The 18,495-nt window shown below is 34.9% G+C and overlaps 2 protein-coding genes across 2 annotated transcripts; one reads left to right on the top strand and one right to left on the bottom strand.

Moving 5' to 3' along the window:
* Positions 1 to 5,059: 5,059 nt before the first annotated feature.
* LOC102808361 (nucleoside hydrolase-like) lies at positions 5,060 to 8,302 on the top strand. The gene is made up of 5 exons (XM_085492382.1): positions 5,060 to 5,293; positions 5,417 to 5,714; positions 6,600 to 6,736; positions 7,148 to 7,243; positions 7,754 to 8,302. The coding sequence occupies exons 1-5, from the start codon at positions 5,102 to 5,104 to the stop codon at positions 8,000 to 8,002; spliced, it is 972 nt and encodes a 323-aa protein (XP_085348508.1). The 5' UTR covers positions 5,060 to 5,101; the 3' UTR covers positions 8,003 to 8,302.
* LOC100372724 (acyl-coenzyme A thioesterase 1-like) lies at positions 8,263 to 16,729 on the bottom strand. Its single transcript, XM_002735187.4, has 9 exons — positions 16,493 to 16,729; positions 15,545 to 15,774; positions 15,161 to 15,418; positions 12,315 to 12,484; positions 11,848 to 11,964; positions 11,295 to 11,380; positions 10,628 to 10,715; positions 10,004 to 10,208; positions 8,263 to 9,050 (listed from the first exon to the last, which is right to left on the bottom strand). The coding sequence occupies exons 1-9, from the start codon at positions 16,720 to 16,722 to the stop codon at positions 8,935 to 8,937; spliced, it is 1,500 nt and encodes a 499-aa protein (XP_002735233.2). The 5' UTR covers positions 16,723 to 16,729; the 3' UTR covers positions 8,263 to 8,934.
* Positions 16,730 to 18,495: the final 1,766 nt, after the last annotated feature.

Raw genomic sequence — 18,495 nt, 5'->3', positions numbered from 1 at the left:
AATTTACAATTTATTTATTAGTTTGTCAGTACCAAAATATAGGTATTAAATAAATATATTTTGTAGACGGTAAAGATATGACAAAAAAAGTCAAAATATTTTGTAAAACTTTCATTGTTGTCACTTTAATATGACGCAGAATGGTGTATTATTTCGCGAACTGTCGTCGTTGGGGGCGATATACTAGCGGGCAATTTGAAGAGCGATTCACATTTGCATATCATTACAATTCAGTCTATCTGTGTGTTGATTCGGTTGTTGTATTTAAATTTTGGTCTCAAGTATTCACGTATTTTGTGCTATTCGAGTGCTTCCAAGTTCACCAGCTGTCATTGTAGATGTGTGATACACTGTGAAATAATTATGTTTATCTTCTATTTATATATTTATTATTGAAAACATCTTCACCAAATATCGATGATCGTATCAAATATGACGTCAACACCAGGCATTAATTCGGAAAGCCAATTTTCCACACAATGATCTATATCTTATATAGATATGGAAGGATGACTTGTAGAATGCGTACTCTGAATTGTATATGAGCGAACATTCTAACAATGCACCTAACAGTGTTTTCTACCGGGAAAATAAAAAAAAAAAATCTCTACAGGAAATGTAGTAGCTCTGAATTACAACCTCTGATTTCCCCTACCATAGGATATTTACCTTGTTAGTTATGAATTTGACACGTCAAAATCCCATGTTAGGTCCGACTGTCCCCGGTAGATCACATTGATTGGTGCGTATTAATTCGTACATTCAGTAAATGTAACAATGTTTTACTCATTTGAGCTGTAACGCGATGATTGGGAGCTATAACACAAAGTGGGAATTCATTGGAAGACAGTTTACGTAATTGTTACGTTCCTGTCTCAGTGTATTGTAATACGTTAACTGTGACACATTTCCCATTACTTATGACCGTTATAAGTCCAGTCTTTGTAATTTTACTGTAGTACAACGTAGTGATACAATGTAACCATTATTTAAATAAAATAAAACTTAAAATTGTGACACAAAAAATGACACAAAATGGAGAGCGTATTAATGTTACTGCTTGGGTGTGACGATATTATCAGTACCATTATCCCGGAAGAAGGTTATCCAGAGTTATGGGGGAACCAGAATTGTAAATAGGATTCGATTGTATACAGCACCGCACTTACAATTGTTAGTGATAGATAATAAACGAGTTTGGTGAAACTCGTAAAACATAACAACTGACTTATCATACAGTGTGATGAATGACTGAGCGAAGCAAACGCGACCACGATTTTATCTCGTGAACGTTCTCCAGTCGGCAATCTTCGACCCGGTCTTCCGCCTCAAAAACCAATGTGTTCTATCCTGAAAAATAAAAAAGTCATGTGATTTGTAAAGGCATGATGTCATTACTGCCATCAGTTTCCCTCGGCTCCTTTTATTTTCTACTAATAAGAAGTTGACCAGGCCATCACTTTGATAATCACGCCTGTCTTAATGGGAACGAACTTTGTAGCTATAATGTTGCAGAGTTACGCGTAATGACAGCCGCAAGAGGTGTATTTACTTAACGTCAAGTTGTGCACCGTTTGATATATTTCTCTGTACATATTGCGCATTAGCATTGTTAATTTATTCTGATCCGTCTCGTATAAAAAAATGTTCACGTGATCATACATTTTTTTTAATGTCCCACTTTGACAATGACCGCGGATTATTACAAGTGTCCGATTCGCACGTCGGGTTCCACTGAGTGAAGCGAAGGCCAAATATATGGTTGGCGAAGATGCACTAAAACGTGCATTTTCAATATATTAGAAAAAGAAATACATGATGACAGTAGAAGATAACAGAAAAAATGAACTGAGATTCTATCGAGTCTAAATGTTCAGAGGATTACTTAACAAACATAAAATTTATTGAACTGTGGAAATTACTTTTTAGGTTTCGTCTAAGTAACCATTCAATTGGTATGGCTTCTCTGTAACGCAAATCAGATAGAAGATGAACAACATTTGATGTCTTTCACGTCTCTCCAAGCAAAAAACAAAAACAAACAAACAACATTCTATTTATGTCAGCAGAGAAATGATAAGCACATTTCAATCAAATAGACCATGAGACCAATTCAGCTAAATACTATAGACGTCCATGCAAATACGTAGCAATTTTGAGAGGTCAAGCCTCTCCCTGACGGTCTCTCACTGAAGATTTTATGTGACTTTTCCTATAATGTTCACGTAATGTCCTAATATAATGTTTTATGGTCTCGACCGCATGACTGATTTCAACGAAATGGTGACTATACGACCTTTGGTATTTACATCGCAATTTATGCGTCAGTATAGCATGGGGTCTGGTCACTTTGTTCATGCAGCTGTGTCTAAAACAATATTTCGATAAGATTTGATCACCTTTGTGTGGTTATATTTTTTTTAAATTGATCAAAATCAAAGCTATTTCCGTTTAAATAAAATAAATAAACAAACAAACAAACAAACAGACAAATAAACAAACAAATATTTTTTATTACATCCATAAGTTGGCTCATTCCTCTCCTGAAGACACCGTGACACGTTTTGCTGATGAAACAACAAATCCTTAAATGCCAGACTCGACATTTAATTTTGTCATGTGATGTAGTTCTGTTCGGACGAGGCGCGTATGTTTGTTTGTGTTTTTTTGATTTTTTTGTGCGAAGCATGGCATAAATCAGCCTGAGACGTCTCGAGCTGTCAGTGCACAGGTCTCATGCCACTAATTAACCAATGGCTGCTCAATTTAAATGCCTAACAAGAACCAATGACATTTTTTAAATATTTTTTTCTCAGGTGCTCCCTGTTTGAGGGCGTAATGGGTCAGAGGTGAGACCAACATGTGGTCTTTTGTTTACTACTTAGCGGCTGTGTACCTGTGGGTTTATTCTGTGTGTATTTGGATGTTCTAATCTTGGTGTTTTTCCAGTGATTTCTCTTGGTGCAATCCAAATACAGTAGGTAGTCTTGTTTACCTGAGATTTGCAAGAGTTTGAGCTGGCCAACATGTTAGTTTTTTTCATATGGTTGATTACTGGCATGTTGATTTCCCATTTTTGAGCCATATTTTCAACTTTCTTCGTCATTTTCATATAGCAATCTCGTCATATGTTAACATTGTCGTCTATGGAAATTCAATTAGTGGTATGAGCCCTACACAGGAGATGCATAGAGAACAACTTGTTTCACCGTTGGTGGTGCTAAACCACATTGAACTCACCTAAACTGTCTCTGAACTGTCAACTGACTGTCGTGGCTGGAAGCATTGGCTGTGATCATCCAGAAGACGCTTTATGTTGACTAAAATAAGTGCAGTGTGCAGGTAAGCAATGCGCCAGTATAACTTGTCATGGTTTCGCGGCATTAGTAGTTTAATTTGTTCGGCCTTGGAATCGCACGAACGCCCCCTATATAACTCGACAGTACTGTACACACTAACACACAGGGCTCGCTCAAGGACGTACCCTTGTCTTATTCACTGACAGGCGGGCGGTCTTGGACCAGACCTGACCACTTGTCACTTACCGTTTACATTTGTTTTATAATTATAACACGATACCGCGGTCAATGTACGTCTAGTAGAAAATACTGGTAAAACTGAATTCCCGGATTGAATTAGATTTGTACGAGAGTATTTTAACCCGAGGTTGCGTGTGTAGCTACAATACTTTTTAATTGTGAGACTAATGTGTCATCCCATTGTGTCATTAATTGTGAGACTAATGTGTTATGTTGTCTGGGCACCTTCTGGCGGATCATTGAATTCTCTTGTTTTAACTGTAATTGATACTTGACCTGAAACTTGTACACAGTGTTTGAACATATAGACAGATTAGAACTCAGAAGATATTTATTTGTGTGGGGCAGAATTTACTATTTTGCGATTTGAAAAAATCCAATCAGAGAAAAGCTTGTTTGTTAATAGTTTTTTTTCTATGTATCATATTCTTCCTTGAATATATAGTTTGACTCAACTGAACATTTTAAAATGTTAATGGGTCTATTAGACTTTGATCCCTAGGGCAGACACATAAAGGTCATATAAGGCCATTTATGGTTCAAGACATAAGAAGTTTAATTTCTGTAAAATATTTTATTTTAGCTGGAATTAATTTTAACTGAATTTTTTTGTTGGTGTTTTGTATGGAATTTATTTTCACTGATTTTTGACAATTTTAATGTAAAATATAGGAAAAAAGTTATATTCACGGGATTTAATTTCACTGATTCATCCCTTCATCGAAAATACACAATTTTAGAATATTGTGTGCTTTTACACATTTAAAAATATATATTTAAATCAATTCATATTGATGAATGAATTTAGAGATTAACTTATGTGTTAATATTGTTAGAATTTACTGAATAGACACTACTCTTATTTCAGTTTGCCCAGGAATGTGGTTTTATGGTTAATGTATAACATTAAAATCTCAAATTGGTAGTTGAAAACCATTCAACCAATCACAGCGACTGATTTTGACAACACTGGTGTAGATGAATATAACGTTGATATAGCCTTAGCTTTGTCATGCATGTCCATTAATGATTATAATATTAATGTTTACAGTTAGAAACATACATGGATAATCTAAACTGAAAGTATTGGTTTACAGATATTTTATAATTTATAAAAATTGGCAGTTGAAAACCATTCCCCAAAGCAACTGTGATTTTGATGTCACTGACATAAGATGAATATAATTTTAAAACTACTCAGACCTAGTTTCAGCCAATCAGCACAGAAGGCACACATAACTATGCTTCAATATCCAATCAGCTTTTTTTGTTTGAATTTACTTTTATGAATTACAAACTAAATTTACAGTTTAACAATATTCATTGATAATCCAAATTGAGTGTATGGGGTATCAATATTTAAAAAAAAATACACAGAAATAAAACATTCCTATTGTATATATTTACAGTGAAATTTAGAAAGATATATAATAATGTTATAATGAAGATATTCAGAACTGTACTGTGATATTTTAATGTGGCATTTCGACCATTTATTAGTTTATTTTTTTCTATTCCAGAAAATATTTTTCAGATTTTGAATATTAACTCGAACTATCAGCATGACTGAGAAAACATTGATGGTAGTGGATTGCGACGCCGGCATTGACGACGCACAGGCTATCATGATGGCGTTAGCTCAACCGCATATAGAGGTGCTGGCTATAACCTGTGTGGTGGGAAACCAGCATGATGTTCGTCAGATTTGTCGCAATGTCCTGCGAATACTTAAAGTTTGCGGTAAATTAGATAAGGTGCGTTAAAAACAAATATCTATTGTATTATTAGATCGTGTAGCAATTGTAACCCACTATGTATGATGCTGGGGTTCAAGTTTATATTTAAAAAAAATAAAAACTACCATGATTTTTTTTTAGATACCAGTTTATAAAGGTGCTGAAACAACTCTTCTTCATAGAACAAATGCGATTGATTCATCCCACTTTCATGGAGTTGATGGTCTGGGAGATAAACCAGATCCAGAGGCACCAGACGACAGTCATATTGACTCAAAGAATGGTATACTTGCTTTGATAGACCTAGTGAAAAATCATCCCGGTGAAATCACTGTAGTTGCATTAGGTCCTCTGACAAACCTAGCTCTGGCAGCAAGAGTTGATTCTGATTTCTCAAAGAATATCAAAGAAGTTAGTATCATGGGAGGAAATACTGAAAGTAAGTCTATATGATTATATGATTACTTTTATTTGTTGTTTCAATGTATAACAATCGCCAACTTTCCGAAATTTGTTTTAGGATTTATTTTTGACAATAACATAAGATGTTTCAGTGTCAATAAACCAAAAAGTATCATCTTCAAGTTCAACATTATTCAGTTACAGTATTTTTTGGTGATATTTCAATCTAGGAGTACTTTATTGCTCAAAATAATGTTTTTAATATTTTTTACCAGTTTCAAGTTACCTAATTAGTATGCATTTTGATTAATCACTGTGTAGGTTACACATAGAACTCACTGCTGCAAGAAACTAGTAGCGCCAAACTTGTATTCATATTTCTATGCAAGGTTTCTAAGTTTCGTTTTGAATCATTCCGTAAAGAAATCACTGAAATGATTTCATCCAATCATAGAATGGACGTTATTGCTTCGCCGATGGCCTGCGAACGACTTACATTGGAACATTTCATTCAGATCAGATTATGCCAGTCCCCTCTGATGTATCCAATAACTTTTCCATGGTAATTTTGTGCAGAAAGAATTTGTTAGTTTCAGCTTCAAAGCAACAGTATCATTTTCAATTGACCTTAGATGCAAACAGTTTTTGAATATTTCTGTTACATATGCAAATGAGCTAATTACTATGCAGATTATTCTTACTTATAATACAGACATTTCACATTAGGCAAATTTCATAACATTTTTGACACACTAGTAATTTGTTCTTGTATGAATAAATTTTCACCATCAAATCTATTAGATTTACATATTTACCATATTTGCATTATTATTACCGTAGTACTTACATGCGCTTAATTGGTATCTATAGTTAAAAAAACCATATACAGTAATTCTCTTCATTCTGAATCTTGCGTACACAGGTAGAGGCAATGTCGCCATTGCTGCAGAGTTTAATTTTTACACAGATTCTGAAGCGGCACAGATTGTACTTAACGATTTTAAATGCCCGGTTTATGTCAATAGCTGGGAATTAACACTTCATCATCCATTAGACTGGGTAAGTGTTTGTTTCTCTATACCGTACAAACTGTACGGTTTAATTTTTGCAATTTGATGATTTCATGTCATTTGTGAAGACAAAATATTGCGAAAGTCATTGGCGCTTCATGTTTAAGAACTCCATAAAATCTTTCATTGTTAAAAAATTTCGCAATTTCTACTGACAAAATTTAACTAATTAAAGATGTTAACATTAGGTGTACATATAGGGATAAACATCACACCTCATCATGTGAAATAATTATCACATCAGCATTCGCCTTATCGCGTATAAAATGTGCGAACGTGACGTTAAATCAATAAATGCATAACCTGAACATGATCAGATGGTGAACTGAGACATTGGTGTACATATTAATTATTGCATCATGAATGAATTTAGAAGATGATACTTTTTATTATTATGCAGGAATGGTACAAACAATGGCAGGAAACAAAGACACAGAAAGGGGAGTTCATGAAAAGTATATGCGAATGTGGTATGAAGTATTACATGAGTGAGCGGGTTGGTATAATTTCTATTTGAATGCAATTTACACAAATAATGTCATTGGTTTCGTTACACTGAGTTGATTAGAAAGCTTTTGTGTATTATAATTTAAGATGCTTTTTCTGTCCTCGATTAGATTGTAGATTTGCCTCTATGCATCTGTACCTATATATCTCTGACACGTTTCAAACTTCTCACATATTTCATTCATCACATGTGACACATGTACAAAATCTGTTTGTGGCAATTCAGTGCTGAAAATTCACTAAAATAAAGTATTTTTTTTCATTCTGCTGAATCTTGGTCATGTATGGCGGATTTTGTTCAAAAAAGACATGACAAAATCTATCAAGTGTAAGCTGTATTCATCCTGTAGTGAGAGATTACAGATTGTGTCCATGTTTGTATTTGAGTGAGGGTAAATTGTATATAAACAGCGCCCTCAGTGTTAAAACCTCTAATTACAAATTGCTGGCTACCAATAATAGTGAATAGTGGATTGTTTTCATTTCTTTCCCTTCTCAGGGCAAGGATGAAACGCTTAATCAAGGTTGGGTTGCATGTGATCCTGTTGCCATGGCAGTTGCCATAGATAAGAAGATCATTACGGAGATGCAAGAACTCCATGCCACAGTGGAACTTAACGGCACCTACAGCCGGGGACAGATGATAGTAGATTGGTGTAATCATCTACCAGGTCGTAGAAAATCGTTCATTGTAACGAAAATTAATGTGGAAATTTTAAAAGAATTGATGAAGAAGTCTATTGAATAAAGTGTATTTATACCAGTCAGAAAATATAATATGATAAAGTAAAGTAATTGATAATGACACAGTTGCACATACATTTGAATGAATAGATTTGGTCCAGAGGGTTCTGAAATAAGACGTGACTGAGATCGAATTATAAATCCTGGTTTCAAACGAAGATGAAAAAAATGTTAATATATGTTTGAAATAATTTAAATGTAATTAAATAAGATATTCTTATGCATACTTTGAAAAACTGGTTAATTAATATGCAAATTAGATCATTTATATTCAGCATAATAAATTCTTTTTAATACATCTTTATTGTTGAATTTTAAGTACATCAAATTTGCACTGATCAATTTACGCAAATAAAAACCATCTCACTGACAAAGAAGGTAAACTTTCTGTGTATACAAACCCACCATCATAGACAGCATCTTGTAAATAAGACTCGGCCTTGACAAGAAGGTGCATCACAACCATTAATAATGAAACATCACAGCTTGACATCTGTGATTAAATCAATTGAATGCCATAATTTTTCCCACCATTCTGTCATAAAATGTTATACATTTTTTTTAGCTCCGCTGTTGACTTTGTCAAGCGGAGCTTATCATACGAGTGATTGTCCGTCGGCATCCACCGTCCTGCATTGCCCGTCGACGTACGTATCAACTTTTTACATTTTCAACTTCTTCTTGCATATTTATTTTATGTCAACTATACAAAATGACTTTTTTAGATGACAAAAAAAACACACCTTGTTTCCACCTAGGTATATAATATACCGGTATTACCGTTTACAAACCGGCGTTCAGATATTGAGCTAAAAAAACTGATTTTTTTTGTATCATTTATTGCAATAGACCAGCAATGTCACGATCATTTTTACAATCTAGCATGAGACGCATCATTCTAGCATTTTGTTTATATTCACAGTGAAGATTTTCAACTCATATTTTACTTGATAGTTGTAATTTTTTCTGAAAAAACTGAAGAATCCGTTTCCAGCTGTCCTCTTGTGCTCTTGTATGTGCCTTCGCCTTCCCTCCCCACAGTAAATTCAAACCTTATGAAATAAAATAAACAATTTATACAGTAACAAAAACAAGCTATTTGTTGGTTTCATGTGGCACTATGAAATTGTCAAATAAAAGTCACTGAAAACATTTCTAACATACACAAAGTAATATGGTAATATAGTTTGATTGAATACACTTGCTAAATGTATTCAGGAATGTACTTATAAATTAACAATGGGGTAATTAGAATCTGGTTTATGTGTTTTATGTGCAAGAATTCAGAAATATCTGTTCTAGCCAAAAATGTGCAAACAAAAATAATCATCACTGATATTGTCATGAAATGAAACAAATCCAGAAAACCGGTGATATCCGACTATCAAATGTTTAAAATGTCCATTTTAGATATTCAAATTGAAAAACAAACAAAGTTGGTAGAGGGCAGTGTTCTGTTACACTGTAAGCACATGGGTTCCATATTAACAAAAAAGACAACTTTAATAGATCAATGCTTCCAAAAAAAAGTGGTTTGACTAAAAATAATTCCTGGTGTAATCGGCATGCATCAAATTAAAGGACTCTAAATAGTATTTAGTGCACATCAAGGCCACATCAAAACTTGCATTCATGCTAATTGCCACTGGTAGAGCTCATTGTGTTGTGGGAACATGTTCATCAACACAAATCAAACACCTGTGTGGCAAATCAACCACTATCATTTAAATTAAGTTGAGAGAATTTTCAAAAGGACAATTTTAAATTAATTTTCACTGCTATTTCACGATATAATTTTACAGGATCGATTGGCACAAAATTGCACGATAATTACTGGACTCTTTAACACATTGCCTCAATGAAAGGCCAAAATGAATGTGCGAAAATAAAACTGTCAGCAGACAATTTTATTAAATGAAATGTTCATTACAACATAATTATGCAGTTTTCTGTTTGTCTTGCAAAATAAAGGATTCACAACATTTTATGATATTTACATACTTACCTAACAATTTATGGTACGATAATGCACAAAATGGAGTGTTTGATGGTTCAATTAGGTGACCCGCTTCTGGATAGTACAAATACTGATAATTAGACATATTTAGTGTTTTGAGTATTTTGACTGCTTCCTCTGCATAGAATTGACTTTTCCAGTTTAGGTCGTCTCCAGCTGCTATCCACAGCATCTCTGCTTTTACTCTGCTGAACTGAAAAGTAGTCGCATATAAATTGAGTTATTTGAGAAAGGAATATAATTAAAAAAAAAAAATAAACAAATAAAACATTGCTTGCAAACTCAAGAAGGTATTGTTTTTTCTCTACAATTATCATATTTTACTGAAGTTTATAACAACTTATTTTTTTAAGGGCATGATGAGATGCTACCCAAATTAAAACTATCTTTTGCATAATGTTGATACGAGTGGGAATTATTATAATTATTATTATTGCAAGCTGGAAAAAGAAATAATAATCACTTATTTTTGTGACCTTAAGCATAATCAACTGTTTTTTACATATTAAATACATGCGCTACTAATAGAGCAAATACTTTATTGATATATCGATTCATTATTATAACAAAATATGATAATTTAAATATTCAATTAATGGATATCATTCTTACATCAAAAACAGCTTGTTCGACGGGATCATCAACGAGCTCCAAACAGGACGCATTGCCGTCTTTGACGATTAGTTTAGTGGTTTCATATCTGTTATAAAGCAATCAAACAACATTATGTAGTTTACATTGTAGTATGCATGTGATTGGCTGCTTATGTGCAAAACCGAGTAAGCCAAGTAAGTCTGTCTGTATGACTGTAAGTGAATCGTGTTTCTCTGATCTCGTGAAATCAGATCATGAATCTGTTGACACATTGAGGCATACGAAAGATGTGTTTGGTTTTTGATACAAATTTGTGCATATTAATTAGCACTTTGCATATTATATAAATCTTGATGGTACCCAATCATGTGACATATCATGTGACTATATTTAAGCTGCGTCAACATTTTCATCAGCTCGCTACCCCCCCCCCCAATCTTAAGACAAATACATACCCAGTATGTATTCTCGTGAAATCAGATCATGAATCTGTTGACACATTGAGGCATACGAAAGATGTGTTTGGTTTTTGATACAAATTTGTGCATATTAATTAGCACTTTGCATATTATATAAATCTTGATGGTACCCAATCATGTGACATATCATGTGACTATATTTAAGCTGCGTCAACATTTTCATCAGCTCGCTACCCCCCCCCCCCAATCTTAAGACAAATACATACCCAGTATATGGCAGTGTTTGACCTCTAAATTTCATTGCACTGTAAGTATGCATATGTGCCCCATTTATACTGACCACTGCTTTTACCTGATTTGATAGAGAAAAACACATTTTACAAATTACCGGCCACCAGAAAAAAGGAGTGATGGGGTCATTCAGTTTATAATGGTGTTTGTTTTGTGCATATTAATATGTTCAATTTACATATTAATCTTGGCTAAAATATACGGCAGCGAGAACAATATAATTCATCCATTCATAAAATGCTACACGAACATTTTCGAACACCTTATTTCGTTAACATCATGTACATTAAACGGTCATGCAGACATGAATATTTTATAGTGCCATTCCGGGCTGTTGTATCTCACTAAATTATGACTACAAGAAAAAAATGTATGATAATAAGGTTATCCCGAGAATGCCGGAAACTATGCACTCGGGTAGTATGGGATGGCATCAACCACCATTACGTATCGCTCAATACAATGAACAATCATGTCTTATGTTTGCAGTATTGGGAATCAGTGGTTTTACATGTACATGTATCTTACCTTCTCTGGAAAGTAGGTTGCCATGGCAACTGCAATCTCGCCACCTTTTGACAGACCTATTGTTCCAATACCTCCAGGCATTACAAAATCCTGATCAGTGAACCAATTAATGGATTCCTGTACAGAAAATAACAGATTGTGTGAAAGACGTACATCCTGTGACACAATCTTTGTGAAACTCCGAGATGTTTGGGTGTGCTCGCACTGGATGTGCTGCTGAAATTTCACAGCAGTTTTGAAAAAAATTACCCCATTATGCACATTCTTGAGTGTACATGTTCTCTTATATCTATCCAAGCTTTTAGAATATAATTATTATAATAATTAATAATTGTAAGTATTACCTGCACAGCACCAGTACATAACTAACAAAAACTTAATTACATGTAATCTATAATTTTAATTCACAATGTATTTGGTAAACCCACAAGAGACTGACACTAGTATATATTGTGATATACACTTGCCTCAAAGTAGTCAAGGTCAATCTGTAAAAACATTTCTGGTAAGTCCTGATATCCACAAAAAGCTAATGCCAATACTGCGTAACCATAGTTGGCTAATAAGGAAGCCCGCATTTCCATAAGACCCCCAGCAGTGCCATACAAATCAATAATGCCCGGAAATGGTCCACGACCTAGAAAATAGTAACAAGAAATCCATCAGAGATAGCATTGATTGAATGTCTATATCTGCAGTTCCAGGTAAGATAGTTGTGCATTTTTAATTTTTAAATATGTTTATCAGATCTAGTGTGCAATTTCTTCAATAAAGCACTGCAATAGTGCCTCACATATGATATTCATGCATTTTTAATAAGGTCACATGACCATATATGGTCATTGAATATCTACAGATCTAGTGTGCAAAGTCTGCAATAAAGCACTGGTTGAATTTATCTATCTGCAATAGTACTCTAGATATAATAATTATGCATTTTTAATGAGGTCACATGACCATATATGGTCATTGAATATCTACAGATCCAGTGTGCAAAGTCTGCAATAAAGCACTGGTTGAGTGTCTCTACCTGCAATAGTGCTCCAGATATAATAATTATGCATTTTTAATGAGGTCACATGACCATATATGGTCATTGAATATCTACAGATCCAGTGTGCAAAGTCTGCAATAAAGCACTGGTTGAATTTATCTATCTGCAATAGTGCTCCAGATATAATAATTATGCATTTTTAATGAGGTCACATGACCATATATGGTCATTGAATATCTACAGATCTAGTGTGCAAAGTCTGCAATAAAGCACTGGTTGAATTTATCTATCTGCAATAGTGCTCCAGATATAATAATTATGCATTTTTAATGAGGTCACATGACCATATATGGTCATTGAATATCTACAGATCTAGTGTGCAAAGTCTGCAATAAAGCACTGGTTGAATTTATCTATCTGCAATAGTGCTCCAGATATAATAATTATGCATTTTTAATGAGGTCACATGACCATATATGGTCATTGAATATCTACAGATCCAGTGTGCAAAGTCTGCAATAAAGCACTGGTTGAATGTCTCTACCTGCAATAGTGCCTCACATATGATATTCATTCATTTTTAATAAGGTCACATGACCATATATGGTCATTGAATATCTACAGATCCAGTGTGTAAAGTCTGCAATAAAGCATTGGTTGAATTTATCTATCTGCAATAGTGCTCCAGATATAATAATTATGCATTTTTAATGAGGTCACATGACCATATATGGTCATTGAATATCTACAGATCTAGTGTGCAAAGTCTGCAATAAAGCACTGGTTGAATTTATCTATCTGCAATAGTGCTCCAGATATAATAATTATGCATTTTTAATGAGGTCACATGACCATATATGGTCATTGAATATCTACAGATCTAGTGTGCAAAGTCTGCAATAAAGCACTGATTGAATTTATCTATCTGCAATGGTGCTCCAGATATAATAATTATGCATTTTTAATTAGGTCACATGACCATATATGGTCATTGAATATCTACAGATCCAGTGTGCAAAGTCTGCAATAAAGCACTGGTTGAATGTCTCTACCTGCAATAGTGCCTCACATATGATATTCATTCATTTTTAATAAGGTCACATGACCATATATGGTCATTAAAATGTTCCAAGTATGACATATGATTGAACATATGGACAGACTGGTAACCACTATGTGCCAGGGCATAATTAAATAAAAAAAATCGTTACAGTAATTAAAGGTTTGCATGACAGGGACGAATTGATTCTCACAGTGCTTGAATGAAATATTAAAAACAAATTTTGAATTCATGAAAACATGTGGTTGCTAAATATGTCGTCATAGACATGGACAACATGGAGAGTGACTCTTAACAAAGATGCAGATTAAGACATCACAAATGCTGATTAAGACAACACAAATGCTGATTATAACATCATAAATGCTGATTATAACATCACAAATGCCGAGTATGACATCACAGATGCTGATCATGACATCACAGATGCTGATTATGACATCACAAATGCTGATTATGACATCACAGATGCTGATTATGACATCACAATGGTGATTATGACATCACAGATGCTGATTATGACATCACAGATGCTGATTATGACATCACAAATTCCGATTATGACATCACAAATGCTGATTATGACATCACAAATGCTGATTATGACATCACAGATGCTGATTATGATATCACAATGGTGATTACATCACAAATGCTGATTATGACACCACAAATCCTGATTATGACACCACAAATGCTGATTATGACATCACAGATGCTGATTATGACATCACAAATGCTCATTATGACATCACAAATGCCGATTATGACATCACATATGCTGATTATGACATCACAAATGCTGATTATGTTAACAGCTGAATAATATGAAAAATATGCTTCCAGGACATAAAAATCATGACATCATACAGAAAAACCAGAACCCACAGAATCACATTGCCAGCCTAACCGTTTCTTGTGGTTGCAATAAATATAAAACTATGGTATATAAAAATGTAGAATCAATTCTAATGTAGAATTTCTTGTTTGGCATATTTAATGACGAGAGCACAGTTGTTACCAAGATCACCCTGGTCATGGCCATGTAGGATATATGCTAACTAAACAGGGATTGAATCAACCACCTGATATTATGAAGCGCACACCTTCAAGGCACTTATCGGCATCACCCTTGTCAAAAGTTCTGGCTTTCAGTGGGCCTAACTAACTCTTCTCAAAGCTGAGAATGTCACACATTTCCACAACTCGTTTCATCCTTCTGGTTTAGACTTATAGCGTTAATTTGTTTGTCAATTCACCTTTTGGTTTAATTATCATGCCACGAACTCTGCCTGCTTTTACTTCAAATCTTTCCATGTGTTCGTCCATGAAGACACGTTCGATGCTTGTTGTCGTTACTGGCGTTGTATCTTGCAATTCATCAATGCCAAGATATCCAGGGTATAGAGACAAATCTATTCTACTGGGCTGTGTTACATCAAGCTTGACATACCGAATTCCTGTCATCTGTCCTGGCGATTGCACCATACTCCAGAATAAACCCATGGGCTCAATGCCTGTAATCGATACGCAGAAATAGTTCATGATTATAAATATACCAAATTAAATAATATGAATGTTGCATAGTTATTGAACTCTCCATTCTAATTTACTTAGTTATGACGTATAATAATATAACTTACCTGTGTATGTTCCTCCTATTGATGGATGTTTATCTAAATGAACTTCACCGTCGGTCGATGCTGTATAGTGACCATGAGCTTCAAATTTGTGTCCTTTCTCACCAATAAGATGAGATCTTACCGTGAATGGTGTCAACGGTGGAAGTTTAGAAACTTGGATGCATACTGGTTGATCTGCTCTTCCAATTTTCGGATTAACACTTATTGTAGGCATCATACTGCTGAATCGCCTTGATAGTACACAAATGTGAGCATATTTCTATGGTTTGTTGATTCATTATATGTTGTATACATAGTAGAACACAATAAATATAATGACAAAGAAAAGTGTACAATATTTATAACAGCACTTTCATTATATTATATTTCTCCTAGAACTTTATATTTTGCATGTAGTCTGCTGTTTTGCATTTCTGTGAAATATACGATCATTGCTGTGTGCTCACTTTGCATTACGGTAAAGTGACCGTCATACATATATATAGTAAAGTAGCACATGTATATATAGAATGCCATTTAAAATCATGGAGAGGTATGTGGGTGGGGTGGATGTGGTGAAATAGTATAACCAGTGCATTTTTTAAAAATGTTTTGCAGTGTCCTGTCTGTATATTTTCATTATTCGTGTGTAACAACATTTTGTTCCTGTGACACATGTCAAGTATACTTTATCGGGTCAGGTCAATAATATAAAAGTATATGGAGCTGACAGGATAAGAATTAAACAAGTCTACCAGCCACCCCCATTATTTCAAATGGTCGAATCCTTATACCTGTGTACTACAGATCGGTAAATGTGGAGGTGCGAGTTGTATTCATTTGGACCTTGTCGTGGTAGCCCACACAAGTTCTGTAATGAAAATTACATCTCTACGACGCAGGGCGACCACTGGACTGGCTAAATTAGAAGATCAATCCCATATCGTCCCACCTAAGTCGTTTACGTACCTACTGTAACCATACAATCCTAACCACACGCAAGACGTATTTGGGTGATTATTAACTGTCTGAATTAACCGTTTGATCATAGTAAACCTTTGGACTTCGCACAATAATAATTTGGTCACAACTGGCCGGGTCACGAATGCACTGCTTCCATATCGGAAGAACTTGGGATAACTATGGCGCCACCAACGGTGGTGTGAAGTACAAATAACGCTTCCTGTATTTGTTGTCATCGTCCGCCTGCACGGTGTTGTTTCGTTCGGATATTCCTCCCTCTACAACACCGTGCGGTAATTCTATTCATAACCGTGTATGTCACGTGGTTGCGCGATAGAAAGTTTACCGACCAATAGAAAGCTTTGTTACAATGACTGCCAAAAACGGCCGGAGCTTTGCATTTCTGATGTCTTCGGCTTCATTTCTGCCGATATATCTTGCAGTGACATCATGAACTTTGAGGTATAACACCTACTCTTCTATAATACTCAACAGTGGTGACAACACTATTACCACGCTCGATGGTCGCAAGGCCGGTAAAGCATAATAACATAAGGATTTACTATTTCCAGTGCGACTAAAAACGAACACATCAGACTCGGCACTAAGTATAGTTTGAATAGCTTTAGTCTGAATATCAGTGAGTTGCATGATGTATGGATATCGTCGCTGTATTGCCTTGACATCCAAGCCAACATAGCTTCCACTGTGCGCAGCGAAATTTATTCTCGAGTCAGACATTTTCACCGCCTGACAATCATCATGGTGAAAACAAAGTCCGATAAATTCTAAGAAAACGGTGTTTTGGGATGGTCGTTGACACCTCTGAACAGTGTAACAAGATTACCCCTACATATGCAACATATTTAAATTTGGTTGTTTAGGATTTCTTCAAAGTTAAGGTCGTGCTGTTTTCTCAAATTTAGTCGTTTTCACCGGCTTTTCGACCGGTACTTCACAGCAGCTCGCGCAGAGCCCATAGAAATACATGGCAGAGTGGAGCGCGTGGGGCATCTCGTGATGAATTTGATAGCTTGGCCAAGCGCGTTGAAGAAAGAAGCAATATGATTGGCTGTTGGTAAATTGATTCTAAACTGTGAGGGCATTGTCACATACACATATTCCTAATGAAATACTTCAAGGTGATAGCGGAGTGCTTCGCCGGAACATTCACCTTGAAAATTCAAGATGATTTGTTGTGGGTACACAGCTTTTGGTAAACTGGGACATGTAGTTTATAACTGCGAAGATTTAAATCCGAAGTTGACTTTCAAGGAATTCACGGATATTTTTACTACTATTTGTTATAAACACATGCCGTTCAATGCAAAATCAGCACGTTACAATAAACCGTGGCGAAGGATAGTCTAAAGTCAATAAAAATAAAAAGTTTATTATATTTAAAAATGCATAAACACCAAGGAAATGTTAAAGCGGGGAGTCGTCACCTGCGCGTTTTTAATCGCGTGTTGTTATCGTCGCGTGGGACTCAATTACTACGCGTGCGCAGGTGACGACCCTCGCCCCCGCGGTGTCCATAGTGTACAAATGTCTTACAGACATCCACCAGGAAAACGAGCTGAGTTACCGAAGAAGATTATGAGAACGTTAGGCAAACTTTAAATAGAGAAAATAGACTGGTGTGGGAGCATATTTTCTTTTTTTAGATTTGCGCACCGTTATATAATTAATAAACTCGAAATAATACAAATACCAATACCGCATTCAAGTTGTGGAATAATGATAATAAAATAAATAATCGTTGCATATTGAATTTATATTTGAAAGATAGAAGAGGAAATTGAAGGTTTGACCAAAACGCAAGATGTAATTTCTGTAATACTGGAAATTAATGTGTCCCTGCAAACTGAATATACTCTGGTTAGGTACGTATTTCTTTTAACAAACCTTTATAATAAGTGGTGAAAAAAAATCATCACACGGTTGGCCGACCAACATTTGGTATTTTAAAATTGATATTTCATATAGAAATGCAATTTCATTACAAT

The sequence above is a fragment of the Saccoglossus kowalevskii genome, chromosome 2 (genome assembly GCF_978046115.1).
Source record: "Saccoglossus kowalevskii chromosome 2, keSacKowa6.1, whole genome shotgun sequence".
In the NCBI taxonomy this organism is placed as follows: Eukaryota; Metazoa; Hemichordata; class Enteropneusta; family Harrimaniidae; genus Saccoglossus; species Saccoglossus kowalevskii.
Note: the sequence above shows the minus strand (reverse complement) of the source record. Positions and strands in the feature narration are given on the sequence as shown.